This window comes from Thecamonas trahens (assembly GCF_000142905.1).
Source record: "Thecamonas trahens ATCC 50062 unplaced genomic scaffold supercont1.23, whole genome shotgun sequence".
Classification (NCBI taxonomy): Eukaryota; order Apusomonadida; family Apusomonadidae; genus Thecamonas; species Thecamonas trahens.
This window is the reverse complement of record NW_013657657.1, coordinates 309,017-335,046: the sequence shown is the minus strand read 5'-3', so window position 1 is coordinate 335,046 and position 26,030 is coordinate 309,017. Positions and strand designations below refer to the sequence as shown.

Here is a 26,030-nt window from a genome sequence, read left to right as displayed (position 1 = left end):
CCCTCGGCCGCTTCCGCCAACCATTCAGTCTCGCCGCCGCTCCTCATTCCGCGCCCATCGTCGCTCCCCGCTCCGCCTCCCCACTCGGGCGCGTCCGCAGCGGCGCTCCCCGCCCGCGCGCCCACCGCGCCGCCACTCGCATTTGCCGCCGTCCCACGCCTCCAGCCCGACGCTCCCCGCCCACTTGCCCGCCGCGGGCCCTCACCGTTCTGCCTTGTCCAGTCATCGCCCACCACGCTGGCCACCGCCGCCGCCCTCTCAGCCTTTGCTGCCGGATCGGCCAAGCCGTCCACCCGTCCGCCCTCGCAGCCGCTCTTCACCCTCGCCGCCTTCTCGCCCCCCTCGGCCCCGGTCTCAGGTGCCCATCGGCCTGCATCGAGCCGCTCGTCGCTCTCCATGTCTTCCTCGGCCACGACCACGGCCGCGGTCTCGGCCCGTCGGGCCGGTACACGCCTCTCGGCCTTTCGCTGAGCCTCGGCCCAGAGTCTCCGCCTAGCACTAAGTAACATACATGGAGCTCGCTGCCGCCGCAGACGCTCGGCTCGCGGCTACCGTGAGCCTCACCGGCTCGTCCTCGCCGGCTCTCACTGCAGCCACCAACCTCAAGGAGTTCCTCCCAGGTGCGGCGGACCTCTACGCCACCACCGTTCGCTCGGCCCTTGCTGCCGCCGGCCTCGCTGATGCTGTCGACCTTGTCCTCTCGCCCGAGGCGCCCACCGCGTACAAGCACGACCTTGTCGGCCTCCTGCACATGCTCCGCGCGGTCTTGCCTCACGCAGCGTGGGCCGACCCATCCTCACCGCCGCTCGCCTTTATCCTCGACGGTGGCAAGAAGTCGCGCAACTACGCCCTGACTCTCCGCTACGGCTACCAGGGCCTCTTCCCGCTCCTTGGCTCGCTCGCCTGGATCGAGTCTCTCGCCTCGCTCAACGCCATCGCCCCGCTGCTTCCAGGCGGCGAGCCCGCGCGATGGGCCCTCCTCACCGCCTCTGACTACGACATCTTGCCCGCCGCCGTCACCCTCGCCGTTCCGCTGCCGGTCGGCCCGCTCGCCTCTGATCCCGCCGCTGCCGATGCGGACGTAGTTCTATTTACCCACCCGCACTCGCCGCTTGTCTCGTCGGACCAGACCTCGCCGCTGGCTCTCCTCCGCGCCACCGCACCCGCCGCCGTCCCTGACTGGGCGAGCCTCGACACCCCGCACGCTCTTGCCGCCCTCCTCTCACTCATCCCAGATCTTGCACCGGACGCACCCGAGGCCATCGCTTCCTATCGCGCCGCAGCCCACGAGCTCGCCCGCCTCTCGTCCAAAGGCATCCTGCTTGTCGACGACACCGGGGCCCTGGTCCACTTTGTGGAGAAGCCGTCGCTTCCAGCGCTGCTCGAGCTCAGCGGCTCGGGCCAGATTTTGGAGAACATCATGTTTGCCGCCCTCGCCAAGACCAGCATCACCCACCTGGCAAGTCTCTTCACCGAAGACGACGTCGCCGAGCTCCATGCCTTTGGCTTTTACGCCACGCTCTTTGCCGCCCCGTTCCAGCCTGCGGCCGACTTTGTGGCGGCCTCGCGCCTTCCGCCCGCCCACGCCGCCATCATCCACCGCGACGCATCAGCCTGGCTCGCTGCTCGCACCGTCCGTGTCGCCACCTTTGGCTCTGGCTCGATGGTGTGCGACATGGGCGAGCCGCGGTACTACCTCGAGTCACTCGTCGCTCGCGCGGTTACCCCGGCCGGCCGCCGCATCGCAGGCCTCGCCGCCCACTCCGTGCCCTCCCTCGCTCCGCCGTCCGATTCGAGCGCCGCCGTTGTCGCCTACAACTCGACCATCGAACCGGATATTTCGCTGGTTGTCACGGGCGGCTCGTCCGGCGCCCGCGTTGTATTTGTCGACACTACCGTGTCCGGCTCCGGTACGCTCCGCATTGACCTCGCCACGCCGCACGCCATCGTGGTGATCACCTCATCCACGCTGGCGCTGGCTCTGCCCGACGACGCCATCGAGTTTGTGGTGGACGACAAGCTTGTGGTCTCGCACTCGACGCTTGGGCCCGGAACTGTAGTTCGCGGACCGGCTGTGGCACTCTTGGCGTCGGTTATAGACAACCCGGCGTCGGGTGCGGTTGTTGTTGGCACCGACGGCGTGCCGAGCCCGCCCCTGGCGGCGGCGCCGTTCACCCTCACCACTCCGCACTCGGCCTACGCCACCACGCTCGCCTTTGCTGACTCGGAGCCTTACCACTACGTCGTTCCGCTCGATCTCGTTGCCAACACGCCCGACCTCGACTCGGGCGTCAAGCTCCTCGACCGCAACGTGCTCGACGGGTGCAAGCTCACCTACGTCGAGGCGCTACAGACGGCGCGGCCACACTTGGTGGCGAAGAGTCCATAAACAGGGAGGGTGTTTACGCATCGATGATCTGGTAGTTGCCAGTCTTGACCTCAACCTGGGTCGAGTGGCCGAGAGGGGCGCCCGAGTCTGCGGCAACGACATCGGTGATGGCCACGCCCGAGAGTGGAGCCGGGGCCGTAAAAGCGACGTGGACCGGAAAGTAGAGCTCGTCGGCAAGGCCGGCCGCCGAAAACTCGAGCGTGTCCGACGCGTTGTCGCCGTCGATGATGGGTAGCGACCAAATGAGGGCGTCGCCGGTAAAGGTGTACGAGCCCGAGGCCTGCTCGACCGAAGGGGCGGAGCCGCCGGGGATGGGGATGGCGATCATGACGTTGGAGAGCGAGAGCGAAGTGTCGGTCAGCTCGTACTGGACCGAGACCGTGTCCGACGACGGCCAGCAGGTGACCACCAGCGGCACGTCATCCTCCGAGTCGAACACCCGCTTCCAGCGCAGGACCTGGAGCGGGGTGCCCGAGGTCGGGAACGGCTTGGCCGGGTCCTTCAGCCCGATCATGTTCTGCTTGGAGAAGAGCGCCTTGTTGATGTGCGGGTGGGTGGTAAACTTGAACTTTGCCGCCCGTGAGACGTCAGTGGCCACCCGGAGCCGTGCCGACGCTGCGTCGTTGACCACCAGCGAGATTGAGCCCTTGATCTCCATTGACTGCACCCCGCCGTCGCGCTCCATCACTAGCGCCACCGTCTCCTCGAGCACCACATGCACGCCCATCTTGGGCGTGTCGTCGACCGGCGCGTCCAGCGTCGTCAGCGGCGCAACCGCGTCGCTCTCAGAGTACGCGCCCTCCTGCTTCATCTGCGCAAGCAGCGACGACGATTTGCCGCCGCGCCCGCCAAGCTTCATGCCCGTGCTCGACGACGCAGGCGCAGGTGCAGGCGTTGCAGCCGGCGCCGCAGGCCGAGACATCGACGCGCTGCCCGCACCATGCCCGCCTGCAGAGCCCGACCCAAAGCCGCCGGGCGTAGACCCCATGCTGGAGCCCATGCCTCCGCTGGAGCCCATGCCCGAGCCCGACCCAAAGCCCGTCGCCGACCCCGAACCGCCAAACGCCCGCCGGTCCTTCTTGGCCTTTTCCATCTCTGCAATCTTGCGGTCGGTGATACCCTTGACCTCGCGAATGCGGTTCTCGCGGACCATGTCGAAGATCTTCTCCTCATGCGAGTTGGCAATGGTAAAGGTGTTGACCTGTGAGAGGGTCACCTTTTCGCGGATGCCCATCGTCAGCACCTCGTCGATAGCCGCCACAAGCTCAAATGATCGCGCTGCAACCGCAGCTTCGGACGTCCCGCCGCAGTACTCGGGCACAAGCTTGGAGATGAGATGGAGCGTTGACAGATCCTCCAGGATGTTCGATCCCTTGTTCGTCACGCACAGCACGTACAGCTGGTCCAGCGGCAGGTACACATACCGCACAGACTCGGTCTCCACATACGTGTGTTGCGTTCCGCTCTTGACAAGCTTGGGAAACGCTGCCAGGAGGCCCTCCACCCGCACTCGCGACATCGCCACAAACTGCCTCGCCACAAGCGGCCGCCCCTGCTTGGTGCACACCGCTGCCGAGAGCACAACCTGCACACGCTCCACCATACACCACCCTTTCATAAGTCCCCCCCCCCCCCCCCCCCTCCCCCAGCACCACTCCCCCCTCCCTCCCTCTCTTTCTCCCGCTCTGTTGACCTCCTCTGCTACTCGTCCCCGGCGTCCAAAAATTCCCCCCTCCTGGCCGTCCATCGCCACGTCGGTCGGCCATACGCCCCCGCGACCTTGTCGACCCGACCTGACCCGTGCTCGACACTCCAAACACCACGTACCATAACTAAGTATCTCTATCTGTATGTGTGTGTGTGTGCGTGCGTGTGTGTGTGTGTGTGTGTGAATCTATGTACTGTCTGCTACTCGACTTGACCGGTCTGGCCCGCTAGCTCTTCTGCCGACAGCGTCAAATGGTGGTGGGTAGGCAAGGTTGGCCGGCTCGTTGCTGTTGCCGTCACTGCTTCCATCGTTCGGTCGAGTCGAGCCCGCCTCCAGCCGCCCGTTGGTGGATGGTGGCCATGGTGGCCAATGATCGCAGACTGTTCCTCCCCTTCCTTCCATCTATCACCCCATCCATCCATCGCCTCACCCATCGTCATGCCATCCCTCCCCCCTCTACCCCCCCCCCCCAAGTCCCTGTCCCCGTTCCCGCCTCCCGCCTGCCAACACACACACTCCCAGCGCCAGGGACCGCGCCTATGCCGCCCACCCCCTGCACCCGCCCCCCCCCCGCCACTCCACCTCACTCTCTTCACCTCTTCCAGGTGTACCATGTCAAATATGGACACGCCCGACTTGGGCCTCACGGCCGAGCAAGAGGCTGAGGTCCGTGAAGCCTTTGCCCTCTTTGTCACTGATGAGGACATTGTCAGCGGCGGCGAGCCGCGCATGTCCGAGGCTGACCTGCATGTGGCGCTGCAGGCGCTCGGCTTTCCGCCGTACCCAGACGAGGCTCGGTTCATTCTTAACAAGTACAATGGCTCATCGCTTGATGCCCCTCTTGGCCTCACTGCAGACGACTTTGTCGATCTCATGGCCTACAAGCTCGCCGAGGACGTCAACGACTCGCTGTTGACCAAGGGCTTTGCCCTCCTCGACACAGATGGCTCGGGCGTTCTCACGCTTGACAACCTCCGCGCCATTGTTCACGAGCTCGGCGAGGATCTCTCCGATGACCAGCTGGTGCTGATGATGACCCAGGCCCAGGCTGCCGCAGGCCGCCAGCCCGCAGACTCGATCCACAACCTCTTTGTCGACAAGGACGCCTTTGTCCGCATCATGCGATCTGGCCGCTCCCTCGATCGCTAACCTCCCCTTCCTCTCCCTCTCCCTCGTCTTTTCCTGTCCGCCAAGGCTGCACACGTCTTGCCACCGCCGCGAGCTCGACACTGCTGTCGACCGCCCCCCCCCTCCCCCGTTCCACCCCTCCCCCCACCCATGCGGATGCGACCAAACGATGAGACCTTCATCACCCTCATTCCCTTGAGAAATGCACTCCTCATCAAATGAACCAATCCAAGCCTCCATCCCCCCTCAAGCTCTCCGCACCTCGGCCGAGCAGGTACCAGCTTGCCCAGGCCCAGCCATCGGCTCGCCGCGCCACTCCACTCTCACCGTCTGTCAAGTCCAAGCGTCATGAAACTTGCGACGCTCGCCATCCTCGCCGGACTGGCTCTGGTACGTGGCGCTGGGCTACCCTTTCTCCCACGCTTCCTTACTCTCTCGCCCATATCATCCTTCTCCCCCTCTTCCCCCCTCTCCCCTCTCCACTTCCCTTCCAACTGCCTCTCTCGTCACTATGGGTCGCCTTGCCTTCCCTCGCGGCTGCCCGGACCCAGCCAGTGCTGACTTCATGAATCGATCCTGAGCACCTAGTTCCCCACAGCGGAGACCCGCTGTCGTGCTCGCTGTCGACTTGGCTGCAGCCATCGAGGGCGCCAATGAGCCCAAGCTTCGTCGGACTTGCAGCTTGCACCTGTATCGCTGCTTGGTTGTGGGTGTGGGGGCTCTATGGCGAGAGGAACTCACGTGGGCGAACGGACCGGTGTGCGGGCAGTGTCTGGCAGCGAGCATGGTCCAGGCCAACGTCATCGGCATTGATCTTGGCTCGCTCAACACCAAGGTTGCGCTGGTCAAGCCGGGCGTGCCGATGGAGGTTGTACTCAATGTCGAGTCCCGGCGCAAGACGCCGACCAATGTGGCGTTCTACGAGGATGAGGTTATGGTCGGCAGCCCTGCGCTCAAGCTTGCCACCCGCTCGCCCAAGCACGGCGGCATCCGGGCCATGCAGCAGCTGCTTGGCCATCCAATCTCGTCACCGCTTGTCGAGCACGCTAAGGATCTCAACACGGTGCTCGAGGTCGTCGAGGCCCGCGATGGCCGCGGCGGAATCGGCTACGCTCCGCAGCCCGGCTCGGAGACGTCGCTCACTGTTGAGGAGGCTACCGCGCTCGTCCTGCGCTATCTCGCGGGCACGGCGTCGGACTTTGCCGAAGTCAACATCAAGAATGCGGTCATCACTGTTCCGCCTTTCTACACCGCCGTGGAGCGCCAGGCCGTGCTTGACGCCGCAAAGCTGGCCAACCTCCGGGTTCGCTCGCTCCTCAACGACAACACTGCGGTCGCGCTCAACTACGCGCTCGGACGCACGTTTAACGAGACTGCCGACGCGCCGAAGCGTGTTGCCTTTTACGACATGGGTGCCGGAGCCACCGTTGCTACCGTCGTCGACTTTTACGGCAAGACCGTCAAGTACGGATACAAGAACAAGAAGAACAAGACTGTGACCGCTTTTGACGTCCGCGCCGTCGCCTACGACCGCCGCCTCGGCGGCCGCGACTTTGACGCTCGCCTTGTCCAGATCATGGCGGACCAGTTTAACGACGCCGTCGACTTTGACGTCCGCACCAAGGCTCGCGCCATGGCCAAGCTCGACCTTTACGCCGCCAAGGTCAAGGAGGTGCTCTCGGCCAACACTGAAATGTACACCTCGATCGAGTCGCTTGTGGGCGACGCCGACTACCGTGGCCACATTACCCGGGACGACTTTGAGCTGGCGTCGACAGACCTGCTCGCCCGGGTCACCCTCCCGCTGCAGGCGGTCCTCGCCGAACTCGGCCTCGAGCCGGCTGACCTCGACGAGGTTGTTATGGTCGGCGGTGGTGGGCGCATCCCGCGCATCCAGTCGCTGCTGATGGAGTTCCTGGGCCGCGACTCGCTCGAGAAGAATGTCAACGCAGACGAAGCCGCCGTCCTCGGCGCCGCCTTCCACGGCGCCCGCCTCTCGTCGTCGTTCCGCGTCAAGGAAATCGCCTTTGTCGACCGCCTCCTCCACCCCATCGATGTCGCCTACGCCGACGCCGTGTCTGGCGAAGCCACCGCTGTCACGGTCTTCCCCAAGGGCAACAAGCTCGACTCGAAGAAGGCCATGACATTTGTCCGCGACAGCGACTTTGACTTTGCGCTCGTCTACTCGGATGCAACCTCTCTTGACGCGCCTGAGCTCTCCACCATCGCCACCTACCGCGTCTCGGGCATTGCCGACGCTGCCGCCCCGCACGCTGACACCATGACCGATGGCACTGTTCCGCGCATCAAGGTCTCGTTCCACCTCGACGCGTCAAGCATGCCGGTTGTGACCAAGGCCACACTGTACGTCAACGTTACCGAGCCCGTGGAGGCCGAGGCTGCCGCTGATGCCGGCGCCGACGCTGACGCTGCTGTTGACACTGCCGCCGATGCCGACGCCGACGCCGACGCCGACGCCGACGCCGACGCCAACGCCGACGCCGATGTCGGCGCCGCCGAGCCCGCCGAGCCTGCAGGTCCCACGACCAAGATGGTCAAGATCCCGCTGTCGGTTGAGCGTGTGGCGGGCGCCCACATGCAGGCAATGGAGGCCGAGCACTTTGTCGACTCGCGCCGCATCCTCCAGGCCATGTTTGATGCCGACAAGGCCAAGCGCGACCAGGCCGAGGCCAAGAACTCGCTCGAGTCCTTCATCTACGCCACCAAAGAGCGGCTGTGGGACGAGGACATTGAGGAGGTGACGACCGAGGATGAGCGTGATGCGCTCATGGAGAAGCTCTCCGAGCTCTCGGACTGGCTCTACGATGAGGGCGAGGACGAGACCACCGAGGTCTACACCGCCAAGCTCGCCGAGCTCAAGACCGAAACCGCCGACATGCACATGCGTGCCCGCGAAATGGCGACCCGGCCCGCCGCCCGCGATGCCCTCGCCACCCTGCTCACGCGTGCCCGCCGCAAGCTCCTCAAGTTCACCAACGAGACCGCCCGTCTCGAGGCCGAGCACGAGTACCCGCGCGTGACCCGTGATGAACTCGCCGCCTTTGCCTCCCAGATCAACCGGACGGCTGACTGGCTGGCCGAGACTGGTGCCGAGCAGGACACTCTCGAGCTCACCGCCAACCCGGTTCTCCTCACTAAGGCGCTCGAGGCCAAGGCCGATACCATCAACCGCAAGATGACCTGGTACTCGCGCAAGCCCATGCCGACTTCGTACCGCAAGCCCAAGCCGGTTCCGCCGGCCCAGCCCGTGCCCGAGGACACGCCTGAGGAGAACGATCCGCCGGTCTTCACCACCAAGCCCTCCAACGAAGCTCGCCTCAACGACACGTACACCTACGTTTTCAACGTCACCGACGTCGACGATGACGCCGCCGACCTCGCCGTCGACGCCACCACCCTTCCGACCTGGGCCTCGCTCGAGTCGTTTGGCAACGGCACTGCCGTTCTCTCTGGCGAGCCCGACGCGCTGGGCCACCACCCTGTCGACCTTGTGGTTAAGGATCCGCAAGGTGCTACCGGCACGTATTCGTGGTTTATCTACGTCCGCCGCGCTGTCGTCGTCAAAAAGGCCGCGAAGCCGACCAAGGCTGCCGACGCTGATGCGACTGATGCTGGCGCCGACGCCGACAAGGATGCCGGTGCCGATGCCGATGCCGGTTCTGCTGACGCTGATGCTGCTGATGCTGGTGCTGACGCTGCCGAACACGCTGCTGAGCCTGCCGATGATCGCGATGAGCTGTAAACCATACAAGACCCCCCCCCCCCCCCCCCCCCCCCCCCCTTCCCCCCTTGGCGTTGAAACTGCTGTCTCCACGAGGACGTGCAAAAGTAGCGACGAGAGAGGCTGGACATAATTATCCAAACCCATTTTACGGCCGCCCTCCACCCTCACCCTCCACCACATGAGTGTCACGCACACTCTCCGACATCGAATGCGTTCATCCTATGCTGAAAATACCCGATCCCGTCTCGCTCTCGGAAGTCAAGCAGCATGAGGCTTGGTTAGTACTGTGGTGGGGGACCACACGGGAATACCGAGTAACGCATTCTTTCTTCTTTTTTGCCCAACTACGTACCCTCCTCAAGCGGCAGTCCTGGAAGCGGACGCTATGCTCTGGCTAGAGATCGACAACCCTCGGATCGGGCGCGAGCTGCCCTGCCATGCCGTGCTTCAGCCAATATAGAAAGCAGCCTTGTCCCGGCAGCATACTACTAGCATTGATTTCACTTGTGCTTCTTTCTCTTGCGGCTCACGCTCTTGCTCCCCGAGCCGTGCGATCGCCTACGCTTCGGCGCGCCCTTGTCCTTGCCCTTGGCCCTGCTCTTGCCCTTGCCCGTGTCCTTGCTCTTGCTCTTGTTCTTGTTCTTGCTCTTGGCATCACGGGCGCGAGCAGAGCTGCTGCGATAGGCAGCATTCTTGCGGGCATCGTCGACGGCCTGAAAGTTGCGGCGCATCAACATGAGCTTGGCTTCACGCATGGCGGTGCTGACACGGTTGATGTTCATCAGCGCAGCATCCTCGTCGACCTCGCGCTCGGAGAGCTGGATGGCGGTTGTAGCCTCGATACGCTTGATGAGCTTGACGTCGTACTGCGAGATGAGCGAGAGGGCAAGGCCGGCGCGGCCGGCGCGAGCGGTACGCCCGATGCGATGGACGTAGTCGGCTGGGTTGCGGCAGATGTCAAAGTTGACGACCAGATCGACGGTGGGGATGTCGAGACCACGGGCGGCGACATCGGTCGCCACCAGGATGTCTGCGGTGCGGGCGCGGAACTTGCCCAGCGCCGCTAGGCGCCGAGGCTGAGTCATGCTCGCATGCAGAGTCACGGCGCGGAAGCCGAGGAGAAGTAGCATCTCATACAGGAGCTCGGCGGTCCAGCACTTGGCGACAAAGACCATGGCCGACTGCGGTGCCAGCTGACGAAGCAGATGCACCATGTACACCTCCTTGACCTTGGCCGGAAGGAAGACGTACTCCTGGGTGACTCGCTCAGCAAGAGCAACGCCGGCTTGTCCTTGGATGCGTCGTAGAAGACAGCGTCGACCAGAACGTTGTCCATCAGGTCGGTGATGGTCGGAGTGAGCGTGGCCGAGAACAGCAGCGTCTGCCGCTGCTCGCGCCCGGGCACCGCGTCCATGATGGTGCTCAGTGCGGTTGAGAACGACGGCTCCAGCAGCCGATCCGCCTCGTCCAGCACCAGAAACTTGACCTTGTGAAGCGAGACGTTGCCCGACGACAGCACGTGGTCGGCCATCCGCCCCGGGGTGGCAATGACCACGTGCGGCTTGCTCGCGAGCTCCCGCGCCTGAGTCATCATGTCCAGCCCGCCGATCACCGTCGTGACACGGACTCCGAGTGGCTTGCCCACAACCTGGAACTGCTCCGCAATCTGCATCGCAAGCTCGCGCGTCGGCGTGAGCACCAGCGCAAAGATCCCATACAGATCCCGCGAGAGCGCATCCAGAATAGGCAGCGCAAAGGCAAGCGTCTTGCCAGACCCGGTCGGCGCCGAGCCGATGACGTCCGAGCCGGCCAGGGCGGCCGGGAGCGTCGCCACCTGCACAGGCGTCGGCGCCTCGATGCCCAGCCCGGCCATCGATGACCGCAGCCACTTGCACACCCCCAAGCTCTCAAACGACGCCGTCTCGACAACATGCCCCGACTCTTCTGCCGGATCTTCGTTGTCGCCACCATCTCCTTCTCCGCCCGCAGCCTCCACAACATCCTTGTCGCCGTCCTCACTCCCTGGCGCCGTCGCCACCCGCGACTTGCCCGCAAACAGCGCCTCGAGCGCCTCTGGCACCAGCTCTTCCTCCACGGCAGTCACCTCTGCAAGGTCCTTGTCCAGCTCGTCTCCCAGGCCTGCCCACAGGTCGTCCTCGTCGTGCATTGCCCTGTGTGTGAGGAGAGCAGTGAGTTGGGAAGGATGGATGGATGGCGTGGTGGGCTTGGTGGCGGTGATGGGGATGGGGATGGGGGGGATGGTGGGGGCGGGCATGGGTGGGGATGTGAACGAGAGGTGGTGCGTGCTACATACATGGACAATGGGGTCGGGAGTGGGGTGATGACGGACTGGAGTGTGTCTACTGCTGGCCACGGCCACAGCTGGAGCTGGTGCGACATGGCTCTGTCTTTGGTGCGGCGGCAGCGGCAGGAGCGGTGGCCGTGAGGCCCAGACTCGCAGGGCGGGGTGAGGTACAATCATGGTCAAGACTACAATTGTGTTCAATGTGTGGATCTAGAGTCGCTGATTCCACGACGTGCAAGAGCTGTATACTCGTCACCACGCTCGACATGAGCAGAGATCACACGCCGCGGCCGGAGAGGAGGGGGACGTCGTCGCGAAGAGCGACAACAGGCCGATTTGCAGCGGCAGCGAGGAGGGCAGCCTTGTTAGCCTTGCGCTGCGACTCGGAAATAGGGTAGATGTAGAGAAAGATGAGCGATGTTGAGAGAAAGAGAGCAGGCGCGAACGAGACGAGGCAGCGGAGGGTCAAGTCGAGCGACGACGGCTGGTCCACGTCGTCGGGCCAGCCAAAGGCCTCCTTCTCAGCCTTGGATGGCGGATTGCGGTAGCCGCCAAGCGAGAGGACGTAAGTAGAGGCCGCAAGGGTGATGCCCGAGCCAAACTTTTGCAAAAAACAAAGAGCGAGTAGAAGACGGCGTCGTGGCGGCTGCCGTGGCATACCTCGTACTCGTCGAGCACGTCCGGGAGCATCGACCACGGAACGTAGTATGCTGCGCCAAAGCCGACGCCTGCAATGGAAGCCACAAAGTACATGGGGATCGGTTGGCGGACAGGCATGATGAAGAGCGAGAGGAGCGGGAGCGCAAAGCAAATGACGCCCGCCACAAACGTGGGCTTCCGCCCGCGCCGGCCTGAGAGCCAGGCCCACACCGGCATCGAAGCCGAGGCTGTGAACAGGAGAGTGATGAGAATAAACTGAAAGTGGCCCTCAATGTCGAGCGCATACTTGATGTACAGCAGGATGTTGGTCTGGACGAGGAGGACCGAGATCCACGCACAGAGAAAGATCATGGTCAGCACAAAGTACGGCCTGAACGAGATCGAGACCCGGAGGCCGGCCAGGAGTGAGAGGTGGGCACACCGGTCGTCGGTGACCTCGTACGCCGCGCCAAGCTGCGGGACGGTGATGAGGAGAATGAGGCCAGAGACTACCGCCAAGCATCCGTTCACCAGACCAGCGAGCCGGTACCCGTCGGCAGCGTCTGAGTCGGCGACCATGAAGCCCTGCCCGCCGACGCCGATGAGGACCGCCAGGATTTCGGCAATCATGCGGACCGCAGTCACAGCGTCACGTTCAGCCGAGATCGGCGAGATCTGCATAGTGAGCGAGGTGTACGGGACATAGTACGCGGTGAACAGCATCTGGTAGGTGCAGTAGACGCCAGTGTAGTAGGCAAACCGCGCCGCCGGCGACCATTCGGGAAGAGTCAGCCAGAGCAGGCCATACGAGATGGCTGCCGGAAAGATCGCAGCGGCGATCCACACCCGCAGCCGGCCAAACCGGCTCGACGTCCGCGCCACCAGGAAGCCCGCCGACGGGTCGGTCACGGCGTCCCAGCACCGACCGATGAGCAGAATCGCAGCGACCTGCTGCGGCGAGAGCAGGGCAGTCTCGAGCAAGAACGGGGCAAAAAAGAATCCGATGATCGTCGCCGTCAGCGCAGACGGCACCGCTCCAAAGGCAAAGCCAACCTTGTGTGCCGTCTTTACATATCGCCGGCCGGCACCCTCGCCTCCGATCCCTGCCCCTCGAGCCATGTCGCTGTCCCTCGCGCCGCCTCGTCCACCAGCCTCGTCAGTCTCGGCTCCGTCACGCCTACGCTGAAGCCGGCTCTTCCCCCGAGCTTGCGCGTAGCCTGGAAGCGAGGTGCCGCAGCCTGTTGGCTCGCCTCACGACCCGCTGCCTTCCCGCAGGCCCACGGCCCATGCGTGTGATCGAGAGTGAGAACGATAAAATTCAATGTGTTACAATAATTGTTGGCTGTCAGGAGAGCGCCATGTCGTCGCGGTGGCCATGGATGGAGAACAAGGCGACTCATCCTCACTATTGCGTGGTCATACAAGGCACGAGAGGAAGTTCATCCGGTCTTGATCCGGTTCCCGGGCTGGTTCCGGGAGTTGATGCCATGATGCGGCCAGCCATATCCAGCAGACGGTACGGACAAACGCGGGCATACGGCGACTCATCCTCACACTATCGCGTGGTCATACAAGGCAAGAGAAGAAGTTCATCCGGTCTTGATCCGGTTCCCGGGCTGGTTCCGGGAGTTGATGCCATGATGCGGCCCAGTAGACGGTGCGGACAAATGCGGTGACGAACCGAATTGAAAATTTCGCTGTCCGTTGGGCCAAACTGCGCCTGGCACGTCACCGCCGTATACGGGCACAGGGCCTGCCACGGCAACTACTCGTACTCATCACACATCACTCGAGGTCAAAAGGAAAGTTGAGCCACATAGTGTAGATTTCCAGGAGAGCAACGCCAGTGAGTCTGAACTGGTCGTTGTATCGCTTGTTCGGGAGATTCTGAGCCACAGAGCGCGGCGGTGATCGGGTGCGGAGAGTGAAGCCGCAAGGTGCGATAGCGACTGGCCGAGCATATGGGAGCTGGCAAGTCAAAGGACAAAGGGAAGGGAAAGGGCAAGGGAAAGGGCAAGAGCAAGTCGGCCAAGCCGACCAAGGATGAAAAGGCCAAGATAAAGGCGGCAACCAAGGCAGCGAAAGAGGCCAAGAAGAAGGGCGACTCGGTGGTGATCCTCAAGAGCTCGGCGCTCCGCGAGGTTCCCAAGCCGGTGCTCAAGTCCAAGTCCATCGTCCATCTGGACGTGTCAGACAACGTGCTCGAGGCGCTGCCGGCCAAGCTCTGCACCGCTCTGCCCAAGCTCGAGCACCTGGACATTTCGGGCAACCGGCTGAAGAGCGTCGACGAGGCGCCGTTTGCCGGCGGCTCGTCGCTGCGCGTCGTCATGGCTCATCACAACGGACTGAGCGAGTTTCCCGCTGCGCTTGCTCCGTGCGCCGGTATAACTCGGCTCGATCTTTCGCACAACGTGCTGATGACGCTGCCGAGCCCACTGCGGGCTGTGATGGGCCCCGGCAAGCTCGGCAGTGCGCTTAAGACGCTCAACTTGGCGAGCAACAAGTTGGTTGCTCTGCCGGAGGGTCTAGCCGCCTGCACGGCGCTGACCAGCCTCGATCTCTCGCGCAACCGGCTCTCGGCTTTGCCGGAGGACCTGGGTCGGATGTCGAGCCTGCGGACGCTTAACCTAGCGGGCAACTCGTTTGACGCCGTTCCGCTGCAGGTGCTTGGTCTACCCAACCTGTATGCGCTTGGTCTCTCGGGCAACAACCAGCTCGAGGACCTTCCTCCACAGCTGGGAATGATGTCAACACTGGAGATGGTTGGCCTCAAGGAGTGCCCGTTGACTGCCCTTCCCGAGGCTCTGCGGACCGCCGAGTGGGAGGACATCGCAGCGTACTTGTGCGGCGATCCACAGGCGGCCGCCGGCGTCGGTGATGAGGCGGCTGACGGTTCTGCCACGCTCGATGGCCCCGTCGGGAATTCTAGGACCAGGGACGACGGGTCGAGAGCCGACTCGGCCGAGCCGGACCTCGACGCAGCTCAGCCGGGCTCGGACGACGACGAGACTGGTGTCTCAAACGAAGGCTCGTGGGTAGTGGTCGACCCGGACCAGATCGAGGTCGAGGTCGAGCCACCTACGCCGGCGCCAGCAACCGATGTAACCCACACATCGGAAGACTACCCGCGCGGCGAGCCGTTCCTAGCGCCGGCGTCGTCGGGCGAGTCGCTGTTCCAGCCGCGGACCGCGATGGCAGAAGCGGCAGTGGTCGACGGTGAACACGAGGTGGAGCTTGACGCGCAGTTTGAAGTCGACGATGATCCCGATGCCGGCTATCCGCCGTCTCAGCCGTCGTTTTTTGACGCATACCGATCGTCGCTGGGTGCCGAGGAGACGCGGCTGAATGAGACACATCTCGAGAATGGACGGGTGCGGCTGGCGACACGGAGCCCACCGCGGCCGCCGCGGCCGCCGTCCCCACGGCGAATCTCAGAGTCTGTCTTCTCAGCATCGCACGGCAGCTCGCACCGGTCGCCGCTGCGCGCCACCTCGCCAGCCCGCTCACGGTCTATGTTCCCTGCAGCGTACGGGGCGGCGAGCAGCGGACGGCCGGTGACGCCGACGTCGCTTCTCTTCTCGCCGGCGCCCAACTCGAGCTTGGCGGCGATGCAGGCCAAGACTGCGCTTGGTGCAGGCTCGATGGGCCAGTTCCGGGCCCGCGTCTCGCCAAGCCGGACGTACAACTCGCCGTTTGCCGAGGCGACCGACGTGTCGCGGCCGTCGCAGCGGGTCAAGCACTTTGCCTTTTCGCCGGGCATCGACGGCGGGCGCCCATCCAAGTTTGCGTCGGCCACGGTGCGGACGCCGTCGCGCGACGCAGTCATCCGGTCCAAGATCTCGTCGACACCAGTGCGGTCGACGCGAACCAGCTCGCCGACGCGGGCGAATCCGCTCAAGGTCGAGCGGCAGCATGTGCGGTCTGCGTTCCGGCCGACGCGATCTTCGCTCCCGCCGCCGTTTGACACGCGGGTCCTCTCGCGGACGGCGTCGCTTGCGCTTGGCTCGCCGGCGCGCTCGCTTGAGACCTCGTCGGCGCTGCACACGCGGTTCTCGGCGGCGCCGCCGGTCGCCTCGCTCGGCAGCTCGCTCGGCAGCCGATCGTTCTCGCCGCCGCCACGTGGGCGGCACAGCTTCCGCAGATAAAACCAGGTTTACTTGGCGTCCGAGCCTTCGGCCGCAGCGCTGCCGCTGGTGCCGGCGAGGGCCTCGCGCAGCGGGCTCACCACGTGGGCGTCAATGGTGTCCGGGTAGTGGTAGACACCGACGGCGCCGGCAGCGACCAGACCGGTAGCGAGCTGCAGGCCGATGCCGCGGCCGCGGCCGAGGTAGAGCCCGGCAGCGCCGGCGGCAGCCATGACAATGACACCAGGGAAGAGGCTCTCGCGCTGCTTGACAAACTCCTCGGCCGCGGCCATGCGGTCGGCAGCCTCGGCGTCGAGCTCGTGATACCGCTGCTGAAGGGCCTCGATGTGGTTGCGGACAAGCCAGATCTTAGACAGCACTCGCTCGCGGAGGACGCGAAGTGCAGGCCGCAGCGGACCGGGTGTCTCCGGCACCACTTCGTACTCGGCCGCCAGCTTGGAGTCCACAATCCGCTCTCCCTTGACGACACCCTCGCTCGTCGTCGTCGCCTCCTCTCCGCACATCGCTGTGCCCGACACTGCCCAGGCCACCGCCAGTCCTGCGCCTGCTCCCACGCCTGCACGCAACATAACTTCTGTCTTTGTCTTTGAAAAGGGGGGGGGGGGAGGAGGAGGGGGGCGTGAGTGAGTTGTGCGGGCCTTGGCCCTACGTCTCCTTGGCGGCGGGCGACCTGCAGACGGGCGGCGGGTGACACGAGGATTTTATCGTTGCCCTACGATACAGGAATTGTTGGAGCAAATGAGATGGTGAGATGGGCCATCGGGGCCATGATGAGGGGATGGGAGGTGCAGGATGCGGTGGGGAATGTGGCGGGAGAAGGGAGTGTGTCGACATTGAGTGTTTGGATGAGGAGGGGGAGACATGCCGGTTGCGGTCTGGGTCGCTTGAACCTTGGCAAGGCGCTGGCGTTCGAGATGCTGACATCAGGCCCGATGTCTAGCTCGATTCTGTCTCCTTCTCCATTGTCCACACAACAAACCCGCCGCCATTCTCCTCCCCGACATGCCAGCCATCACCATCATCCCGCTCATCTCTCCCGATCTCCATCAAACCCTTTGAGAGGCCAGGGAGGCCCGCTCGGGTAGAGACGATCGTATGGGTAGGATACTACCACTAGGGAGGTAGAAGCGCGATCTTCTGTTTCCCGACCCACGGTGACGCATGTATCAACCCATGGCTGGCACAACCCATACTGACGATGAGCAGTTGATGCGTTCTGAGGTAGTTGCCGTGAACACGAGTGGAACAAACGAATGGCATGGATGAATTCGGATTGAAGGACTTTGATTGACGATTTGATTGAATGGCCATGGACTTTGGAGAGCAATCACACGGGAGTCATTGCTACTCAACGCACCGACCATTGTCAGCATGCTAGGCCGACTGCGGAAGAAGAACGAGTCGTCGAGTAAGAAGAAGAAGGACAAAGACCATCGCATTATCCCTGGTGCAAAGACAGACATCAAGACAGACTACCATATTGATGCCAGTGAAATTGGAAGGTATGTCCCTTCAGCGCCATCCCCATCCCCATTCCCCTTTCCCCCCCTCTTTCTCCCGCTCCACCCAGCCTCGACCCTGCCTCCCCTCCCTCCTCCTCCCCAACGCCCCCCCTTCCTCCCTCCTCCCTCCCTCCCTACCTACCTCCTCCCTCCCTCCCCCTCCCCCCCCCCCTCCCTCCCTCTTCCTCTTCTTCCTCCCCATTCCCCCCTTCTCCCTCCCCTCCCCCCCCCCTCTCCTTCCCGCCCATGTCCTCCTCCCTCCAGGGTTGAAAAACGGCTGGCGGTGTCAGCCCCACCCCCACCCCCACCTACTCCCCCTCCCCACCCACTACCACCACCACCAGTACTACCACTACCATTTGATTTTTATCTCCCTTTGTAATGGTTATGTGTCTCACGATTGTCACGGGTGTCTCCTTGCTAGTGGAACGTTCGCCACCGTCCGCCGCTGCAGGCATCGGGAGTCGGGCAACGTGTACGCTGTCAAGATCATCTCCAAGAAGTCGCTGGTGGACAAGGACCATGTCATGCTCCAGACTGAGGTCGATGTCCTCCGTAACGTTAGCCATGAGTCGTGTGTCAAGATGTACGACTGCTACGAGTCGAAGCACCACATCTACATGGTGCTCGAGCTGTGCACCGGCGGAGAGCTGTTTGATCAGATCGTCGAGCGCGGCCACTTTTCCGAAGCCGACGCCGCCGTCACCATGACCCAGATCTTCTCGGCTCTCGAGTACCTGCATGCCCGCAACATTGTCCACCGCGACCTCAAGCCCGAAAACGTTCTCTGCGCCACCAAGCAGAGTGAGGGCGTGACGCCTGTGGTCAAGATCGCCGACTTTGGGCTGTCCAAGGTCGTCGGCCACGAGACCACGCTCAAGACCGCGTGCGGCTCGCCGTCGTACGTCGCACCTGAGGTGCTCTCGCAGTCGTACAACGGGTACACCGACGAGGTCGACCTCTGGTCCGCAGGTGTCATCATGTATATCCTCCTCTGCGGCTTTCCGCCGTTCTACTCGGAGGACACGCCGGAGCTGTTTGAGCAGATCCAGCAAGGCCGTTTTGACTTTCCCTCGCCGTACTGGGACTCGATCTCCGACTCGGCAAAAGATCTGGTCAACAACCTGCTGGTTGTTGACCCTGACCAGCGCCTCTCCGCCGTCGAGGCTCTGCAGCACCCTTGGATCGCCTCGGTTGCCGGCGACGCCCCGGATGCCATCGACGGCGTCATGGACCGCATGTCGCGCATGAACAACAAGCGCAAGTTCAAGAAGGCCATCTTTGCCGTCCTCGCCGCCAACGATACCCCCTCCTCGCCGGGTTCCTCCGCCAACTCAACTCGCCGAGACTGACGCCCCCCACCCTCCTAGCCTAGCCTCTCTGGACCGTTGCCGAGCCGTTCTTGCCTTTCCCTCTTCCTCCCTCTCTAACAAACGGCCTCGCGCACCCAATCCCACCAACCTCATCCATGATGATGGGGGCTGCCGGCCTCCATGTCAAGCCCATGTCGCACAGACTCGCCGCGTCCGCACCCGCGTCCGCGTCCGCGTCCACACTTTGCATTCCTCTCACACACCAGTCATGGACCTGGCCGACATGGCAAGAGCCTTAGCTGCTATGCCCACGCCAGACAGTCTCTCTCCTGGCGAGTCGTACTACCTCGTCCCGGTCGCATGGCATGCAGCCGTGCTGAGTGCGCTGAGCGAGGCAGCCAAGGCGAAGCCTGCGACCGCATTGGCACTGTCAGCAGATTCTGGCCAGGACTCCAGCTCAGGCGCGGGATTGGGTTCAGACCTCATCACCACTGCCGATCTCCCGGCCATCGACAACTCTGAGCTGCTCGATGAGACCGGCGAGCTGGTCGATGATCTCGTCGAGGGCAGCCACTTTCGTCTCCTCCATGGCAACGTCTACCGTCTTTTCCACTCGCGGTGCGGCGGTGGGCCGGAGATCAAGCGATCGGTCATTGCTGCAGGCGAGTCGTGCAGAGTCGAGATCTATCCGCTCAAGTTGCATCTGCTCGCCCCGGCCGAGCCGTTTGGCCCCGATCCCGAACTCGCCACTCGCGCCCGCGACATGGGATGGCTCCCGGCGCTCGGCGCACTCCCGGTCCAGCAGCCGCTGATGGCGCGGACCGTCTCCTTCTCTCGTGCAGTCTCCATCCACCACCTGGTCACCGCTGTGTGCTGGCTAGAGGGTGGCACGGCACGCATTGCGGTCATCCGCAACAGCGCCCCGTCGTCGTTTATCGACGACCCGGCGCTCACCCTCACGGCCGCGGGCATTCAGTGCGGTGACACGCTGTTCCTCGACTTTGAGGTCGATGGCGTCTGGCTGCTTGACACCATGCTCGCCGCCTCTGTCGAGTCAGCGCCAGCAGTCGTCGATCTCACAGAAAGCTCGCCGCTTGACGAGCTGTCAGTCATGGACGACGTCGTGGTGGCAAACGCGCCGGTGCCTCCGGGTCTGATGGGTCTGGCTAACCTCGGCAACACTTGCTTCATGAATGCGGTCCTCCAGACCCTCGCGCACTTGCCGGCGCTCCGCGACCAGCTCCTTGCAGATAACTTATCTGACTCGATCAACACGGTCAACCCGCATGGGACCAAGGGCAAGCTCGCGTACGCATTTGCCGACCTCGTCAAGACGCTGTGGTCTGGCGCCGGCGCCGCTGTCGCCCCGCGCCACTTTAAGCAAGTCCTCAATCACCATGCACCGCGCTTTGTTGGCTCGTCCCAGCACGATGCTGGCGAAGTCCTCACCTACGTCCTCGACGGCCTACACGAGGACCTCAACCGCTCGCCGTACGCGCTCGGTGCAAGTCCGCGCCCGCGCCCGCCACCACCTGACACCTCAGCACGCGACCAAGACCTGAATCTCAGCTCGATGCTTGCGTGGAGCAGCCACCTGGCCCGCGACGAGTCGGTCATTGTTGACGTCTTTGAAGGTCAGCTCATCTCGCGCGTCGCGTGCACCGCCGACGGCTGTGGCAAAGCCTCCGTCACCTTTGATCCGTTCCGCTCGCTCCAGCTCGAGCTCCCGGTGGAGGAACGCAAGCCGGTCGGCGTTGGCTCACCAGCCTCGCGCGCTCCTGTCCAGCTCACCCTCCGAACGGTTGCTGGTCCGTTTGAGGCCTTTGGCTCGGAACGCGAAGCCTTACAGCTGACGCTTCCTGCCAAGCCGCGCCCGATTGTGCAAACTGTCCTCACTGCGGTAGCAGACGAGCTGGGAGTGCCGAGTCACACCCTGCGGCTCGCCTCCATCAAGCACTCACGAGTGGTGGCCAACGCGGTGCTCGGCACTGCTCCGGTGGCTGACATTGCCGGCGATCTCGTTGTCTTCCGCTTGCCGACCGACCGCGAGCTCAAGGCCAGCGAGTCGGTCCTGGTGAGTGTGAGTCACCGGACCGAGATCGGCGGCGAGTGCTTTGTCTTTGGCGAGCCGTCACTGGCGGTTGTTCCAGCCAACAGCACGTACGATGCTCTCGAGGCTGCAGTCTTCCAGGTCTGCTCGGGTGCGCTGGCGGTGACCGAGCAGCTGGAGGTGCCGAGCGCATCGAGCATCGACTTTCCGAGCATTCGCGACTTGGACAACGTATCACCCAACGCGCTCGGCCTCAGCCTTGTCATTCGCCAGCTCTCGGCATCGGGGCGTGTGCTGCGGTCGTTTGCGCCGGACCGGTCGTGCGTGCTCGAGGCCAACTCGCGGCTGGTGGTCGATTGGGCGACAAACGAAGGACTCCATCTACGGAGCCTCCTCGCAAAGTCGCCGGTCGAGGTCAAGGTCGAGGATGGAGGCAGCAGCTCGGCCTCTGTGTCAAGCTCCGGCATGGACCTGGTGCGGTGCCTGGAACTGTTCACAGGCCGCGAGACGCTGGATCCATCGGCGGAGTGGCGCTGTGAGGCGTGCAATGTCAAGGGCTACGGCGCGAGAGAGCTTGCGCTTGACCGGCTCCCGCGCGTCCTTGTCATCCAGCTCAAGCGGTTCCAAAGCCACCAAACGCCGTACGGGTTCCACTCCACCAAGCTCGAGGCGTTTATCGATTTTCCGCTGACCGGACTCGACCTCACGCCGTTTGTGCGCGAGGGTGCGCCAGTGCCGGGCGTGTACAATCTGGTCGGCGTCGTCAATCACATTGGGGTTGTTGGTGGCGGGCACTACACCGCGTACGTCAAGCATGGTGAGCGCGACCAGTGGTTCCTCTTTGATGACGCACACGTGGAGCCAGTGGGAGCGGCGCGCGATGTGGTTACGCCGAAGGCATACATTCTGGTGTACGAGCTCGCCAGCGAGGTGGTGCCATAGCAATCAGCGGCGACGGCCCACCGGTGCTGGCTTGGCGCGGATGGAGCGACGGCGGGACCGGCCCGAGGCCGAACCGGTGTCACTGCCGCGGCGCGACGAGGCGTTGGAGCCGCGGCGGCCGCCGGAGCCGCGGAGCCGGCGCCCGCCTCGTCCGCGTGACAAGCTTGGCCGACGGTGGACCACGCCCGGCGGCGGCGACGACGGCAGCGACGAGACAGCACGCAAAAGAAGAAGTACGTCGGGATCGCCGGCGATCGCCTGCGAACGGATCATCTCGTTGTACACATCGATGGGCTTCTTGCCAGTGTTCGATGCTATGTGTGGCGAGGCCTCGAGCTCGGAAATAAGCAGCGTGATAACATCGTTCTGGACGCGCGAGGAGGCGTCGTAGAGTGGCGTCTGGCCGTAGTTGTCGACAGCATTGACATCAGCACCGAGCTCAGAGCAGAGGACCAGGATGGTGCGCTTGTGGCCTTTGTCAGCGGCCCAGTGGAGAGGAGTGCAGCCTTCCAAATCGCGAGAGTTGACATCAAAGCCAAACTCTTTGACCAGCATGCGGACCATGTCATCCTGACCGGCAGAGGCTGCCCAGTGCAGCGCGTTCCACCCGTCGTCGTCAGCGACGTCGCGGAGCGGCTTCTTGCAGTCGTCCGAGACAGAGAGCTCCGAGTCGTCGGACAAGTCGGCGCCCGACTCGGACTCGACAGCGAGTCGCTGGCGGACCACCCGTTGGTGCATGAGATTGAGGGAGTTGCGACCCGAACCCGAGCGCGAGACCCGCGCGCCAGCCCCAGTGGCGTGGCGTCGTGCGGCGTGGCGCATGCCCTCTAAATCGCCCTCCACCGCAAGGACGTGGATCGGCTTGACCGGGAACAACGGCTCGTCGGCGAGCGAGTTGCGCCGCGATCGTGCGCGACGATTGAGCTCGAGCTGCGAGACCGACGGCACCAATGGCGAGAGCACATGCTCGCTGGCCATGCCATCAGCACGGACAGGCGCGTTGATTACCGGCACGCCTCCCGGTCGCAGGCCAATCATGGGCACACCCTCGGGCATCCACTCTGACACTGGCTCATCTTGCTCTCCGTCCGTCACACTGCGACCAGCCACCTGTGCCCCATTGAGGTTTCTCCCTGGACTCTTGTCGGTCTTGTCCGGCCTTGCGCCTTGGGCTTTGGATGAACCACAGCCCATAAGCCTCAGTGGCCTCAACCAAGTATGTGCTTCCAGAGTCCCACCCGCTCTGTACCAGTCGGTTGCCAAGCCTTTCCCTCGCTGAGGAACGGGCTCGACCTGGTTGTCCGCCCTTTGCTGCCTCCGCTCTACCTGGTGCGAGGTGAACGACTGCGGAACAGAAGTCGAGACGGCCACGAGTAGGTGTGTTGGGGAGTGTGACCGTAGCCAGGGGATAGAGAATGGATGAGAGTGGGGAGATAGGAGAAGGGGAGGGGAGGGGGGATGGAGGGGAGGGAGGAGGAGGAGGGGACGGGAGTGAGTATGTGTTTGTGTGTGGGAGGGGGCGTGCTGGAGTGGGGATACCCTGTTGTGGGTGGAGTGTGGCGCAGAGGGAGAGGGTCAGCGATGGAGCGGATAGGCCAGTGGTGGTACGGTAGAAGGAGCAAGGGAGATAGAGGGGTAGAGGAGGGGAAGGATACTTGGGATAGGAGGGGAAGCTATGGCTAGCTCTGTTCCTGCCTTTGCTCTCCCTCGCTGTCTGCCTCCCTCAAAAGCTGCCCCTGGCTAGCCTCAGAGCGTCTTGCTCGCTGGTGACACTCGTTCGTTTGGCTGCTGATAACGTACGTTGGCGAGAAGCAATGGTGAATGAGCCAGCAAATGGTAGCTCGACGGTGGCGAGTGGCTTATTCCTCATGGTGCGGCATAAGGTATTTTTTGCCTTGTCACACTCCGCTGGTGACAACAGCCAGCGCCTCGTCGGGCGAGACCAGCCGGTGCGAGACGTCAAAGCCGGCGCCGGAGCGGAGGACGTAGTGGGAAGAGCCCGGAAGGTAGGCAGTGATCCACTCGCTGCCAACCGAAGAGTAGCAGTGGCGGCCGATGAGGTCGTCGGCATCGACGAGGAAATCAAAGCCGGCGCCACAGGCAAGTCGACCGGTGATGTGGGTGTCGGGCGCCGACGGATCAAGGTTACAGACGATGCTGGCGACAGCGGCGCCGCGATTGTCGTCGGCGTTGACGTCCGAGTACGAGGTGTCTGCGGTGACGACTTTCACGCCGTGGGCCTTCATGACTAGCGGGTGGTCGCCAAACGGCTGGTGGCCGGAAAAGACGCGGCGGATGCCCGCGCCGGCGAGCGCGCCGGCGAGGCCCGGGCCAGGAGCCACCGGGTGGCCATTGGTGAGCCACGAGTTGTAGACGACAGTCCGCGACGACATACATGACTGATTGGCATAGCCGATGAGGCCTTCGCCGCCGCGGTGGCAGCGGTCGGCATCGTAGTGGGGATGATCAAGCCAGTCCGAGACCTCGGACTGGATCCAGGCGTTGATGTCGCGAACCCAGGCGTCGACGTCCATGTCCTCAAGCGCGGTCGGCGCCGGTGCCGAGACCATCGGCGGGTAAGCCGCGTAAGGCACGTCAGCAGAGGCCCTGCGGTCTGAGCGGTAGCCGACCCAGCTCGGAACAACGGCCAGCGACGGCTGGTCGACCGCCCCGTGCACAAACAGCGCGTCGCCGAGGCGGACCGCCACTGAGCCGTAGCGGAGGTAGCGTGCAAAGAGCGAGTCTGGATCGGGCGCCACAAGCGTCGTGAACGATCGCAGCACGTCGGCGTCCGACACACTGCGCACGTCCTCTGGCCCACCTCCGGCCAGCACGGCAAGCTCGAGTCTGCGGTGGGCGATTGTTCGCCCGTCGCAGCCCATCGTCCGCTGCAGCAGGTAGCGGAGCTTAGTAAACCCGTCGTGCTGCCAAGACGAACCAAGAAGGCCTTTGCGAGCCAGATACAGCTCCCACGGGTGGCGAAAGAGCTTGGGGACCCAGTACGGGCCGCCGACCGCCGCCGGGTGGCGGGCCAGCTCGGCCGGATCCGCCAGCTCGGACGCCAGCCGGGCCTTGTTGATGTCACGGTTGCCGAGGGTCCAAAACACCCGATCCGGATAGCGCTCTTTGATGCCCACCAGCGCAGTGAGGCAAGTGATGTCGCCAAGGCCGCGGTCAAAGACATCGCCGCCAAAGACCAGTCCAGCATCGGGCGCTAGCCGGAGCGCGTGCGGCGGAAAGGCCCGCAGCGCCGCCAGAGCCTCGGCCTGCGAGCCGACGCCGCTTTCGATCCGCGCCGCTGCCAGTGCCTCGACCGCCTCGTCGGACGTCGCCTCTGCAAACGACAGCACCGGCGAGGCCTCAACACATCGCACAAAGTACGCCCAGTTGCCTTCCACATCGGTCAGATACGCGACCTTGGACAGCTCGCGGCCGAGGTGACCGGTCACCCTCGGCGGTACGCAGGCCACCGCCCGCGGCACGCACCGTAGCATGATGTGTGTGAGGTGAAGGAGACAGGTGTTGGTCGTGGCTCGTAGCTCGAAGCTCGCAGCTCGTGGCTCGTGTTGGTGTGGGTGAAGGCGACAAGAACGCCTGTGGCTTGAGCCGCGTTGTGGCTCGCCCGACGCGGCAGGGCGAGAAACCACGACCTTTTTTTGGTGCGGGTAGGCCATGTTTGAGCGGTCTGCAGTTGGCGCCGAAACCAGCGGTTCGGCCACCAACCGCCAGGCCAACGACGAGGAGGACAAGTAGCTGGGCATTGAGGAGCGACGGCAGACAGATGCCCCTCCCACCCCACCCCACCCCAACCACTCCATCCACCCAACCACACCCCTCGGCCCTCCCCAATCACTACAATACTCCACTGCCGTCATCCAATGTCATCGTCGGTGTACTCGGTGGCTACCAGGGCCCGTCCGGGTGAGGGCGCGTCGGCCACGCCAGGCAGACTGGTCTCTAACGCGTCGAAGAAGAGGGCACTGATGCAAACGCCGCGCGGTAGCCGGCATGGCCGCTCAGATGGTGGGCGACAGCCGCAGAGTGCGAGTGAGCGAGCCCGGCATGCTGGCGTCCAGCTCCCGCTCTTTGAGCCGCTCAAGGACCTGCAGCTTGAGCACAAAGCGCCGTTGCGGGCCCGGCCGGCGCGGGCGGCGCGGTTTGTGC

The 26,030-nt window shown here is 63.9% G+C and overlaps 9 protein-coding genes and 1 non-coding gene across 10 annotated transcripts in view; 4 read left to right on the top strand and 6 right to left on the bottom strand.

Moving 5' to 3' along the window:
- Nucleotides 1–2,382: 2,382 nt before the first annotated feature.
- On the bottom strand, nucleotides 2,383–4,344 carry AMSG_05480 (coatomer subunit delta). Its single transcript, XM_013902433.1, has 2 exons — nucleotides 4,217–4,344; nucleotides 2,383–3,974 (listed from the first exon to the last, which is right to left on the bottom strand). The coding sequence occupies exons 1-2, from the start codon at nucleotides 4,217–4,219 to the stop codon at nucleotides 2,403–2,405; spliced, it is 1,575 nt and encodes a 524-aa protein (XP_013757887.1). The 5' UTR covers nucleotides 4,220–4,344; the 3' UTR covers nucleotides 2,383–2,402.
- A 1,229-nt stretch (nucleotides 4,345–5,573) lies between these two features.
- AMSG_05478 (hypoxia up-regulated protein 1) lies at nucleotides 5,574–8,988 on the top strand (the record flags this gene model as incomplete). Its single annotated transcript, XM_013902432.1, has 2 exons — nucleotides 5,574–5,615; nucleotides 5,995–8,988. The coding sequence occupies 2 exons, from the start codon at nucleotides 5,574–5,576 to the stop codon at nucleotides 8,986–8,988; spliced, it is 3,036 nt and encodes a 1,011-aa protein (XP_013757886.1).
- A 192-nt stretch (nucleotides 8,989–9,180) lies between these two features.
- AMSG_20091 lies at nucleotides 9,181–9,296 on the top strand. Its single transcript, XR_001290161.1, has one exon. It is a non-coding gene; the product is annotated as a 5S ribosomal RNA (ribosomal RNA).
- A 174-nt stretch (nucleotides 9,297–9,470) lies between these two features.
- AMSG_05477 (Ddx49 protein) lies at nucleotides 9,471–11,137 on the bottom strand (the record flags this gene model as incomplete). The annotated part of the gene is made up of 2 exons (XM_013902431.1): nucleotides 9,471–10,235; nucleotides 10,283–11,137. The coding sequence occupies 2 exons, from the start codon at nucleotides 11,135–11,137 to the stop codon at nucleotides 9,471–9,473; spliced, it is 1,620 nt and encodes a 539-aa protein (XP_013757885.1).
- Nucleotides 11,138–11,460: 323 nt separating this feature from the next.
- On the bottom strand, nucleotides 11,461–13,033 carry AMSG_05476 (major facilitator superfamily transporter domain-containing protein 2; the record flags this gene model as incomplete). The annotated part of the gene is made up of 2 exons (XM_013902430.1): nucleotides 11,461–11,876; nucleotides 11,936–13,033. 2 exons carry the CDS (start codon nucleotides 13,031–13,033, stop codon nucleotides 11,553–11,555), a joined length of 1,422 nt encoding a protein of 473 aa, XP_013757884.1. The 3' UTR covers nucleotides 11,461–11,552.
- Nucleotides 13,034–16,135: 3,102 nt separating this feature from the next.
- AMSG_05474 (uncharacterized protein) lies at nucleotides 16,136–16,628 on the bottom strand (the record flags this gene model as incomplete). The annotated part of the gene is made up of 2 exons (XM_013902429.1): nucleotides 16,136–16,211; nucleotides 16,315–16,628. 2 exons carry the CDS (start codon nucleotides 16,626–16,628, stop codon nucleotides 16,136–16,138), a joined length of 390 nt encoding a protein of 129 aa, XP_013757883.1.
- An 802-nt stretch (nucleotides 16,629–17,430) lies between these two features.
- Nucleotides 17,431–21,880, top strand: AMSG_05473 (CAMK/CAMK1 protein kinase; the record flags this gene model as incomplete). Its single annotated transcript, XM_013902428.1, has 3 exons — nucleotides 17,431–17,561; nucleotides 17,986–18,881; nucleotides 19,354–21,880. 3 exons carry the CDS (start codon nucleotides 17,431–17,433, stop codon nucleotides 21,864–21,866), a joined length of 3,540 nt encoding a protein of 1,179 aa, XP_013757882.1. The 3' UTR covers nucleotides 21,867–21,880.
- A 65-nt stretch (nucleotides 21,881–21,945) lies between these two features.
- AMSG_05472 (ankyrin domain-containing protein) lies at nucleotides 21,946–22,922 on the bottom strand (the record flags this gene model as incomplete). The annotated part of the gene is made up of 2 exons (XM_013902427.1): nucleotides 21,946–22,029; nucleotides 22,104–22,922. 2 exons carry the CDS (start codon nucleotides 22,920–22,922, stop codon nucleotides 21,946–21,948), a joined length of 903 nt encoding a protein of 300 aa, XP_013757881.1.
- An 842-nt stretch (nucleotides 22,923–23,764) lies between these two features.
- Nucleotides 23,765–25,360, bottom strand: AMSG_05471 (uncharacterized protein; the record flags this gene model as incomplete). Its single annotated transcript, XM_013902426.1, has 2 exons — nucleotides 23,765–25,316; nucleotides 25,353–25,360. 2 exons carry the CDS (start codon nucleotides 25,358–25,360, stop codon nucleotides 23,765–23,767), a joined length of 1,560 nt encoding a protein of 519 aa, XP_013757880.1.
- A 467-nt stretch (nucleotides 25,361–25,827) lies between these two features.
- AMSG_05470 (coiled-coil domain containing 15) overlaps nucleotides 25,828–26,030 on the top strand; it is a 1,892-nt gene continuing 1,689 nt past the window's right edge. The window contains exons 1-2 of the mRNA XM_013902425.1: nucleotides 25,828–25,889; nucleotides 25,943–26,026. Coding sequence (XP_013757879.1) covers nucleotides 25,875–25,889; nucleotides 25,943–26,026 — 99 coding nt within the window. The 5' untranslated portion in view covers nucleotides 25,828–25,874. The remainder of the gene's footprint in view (nucleotides 25,890–25,942; nucleotides 26,027–26,030) is intronic.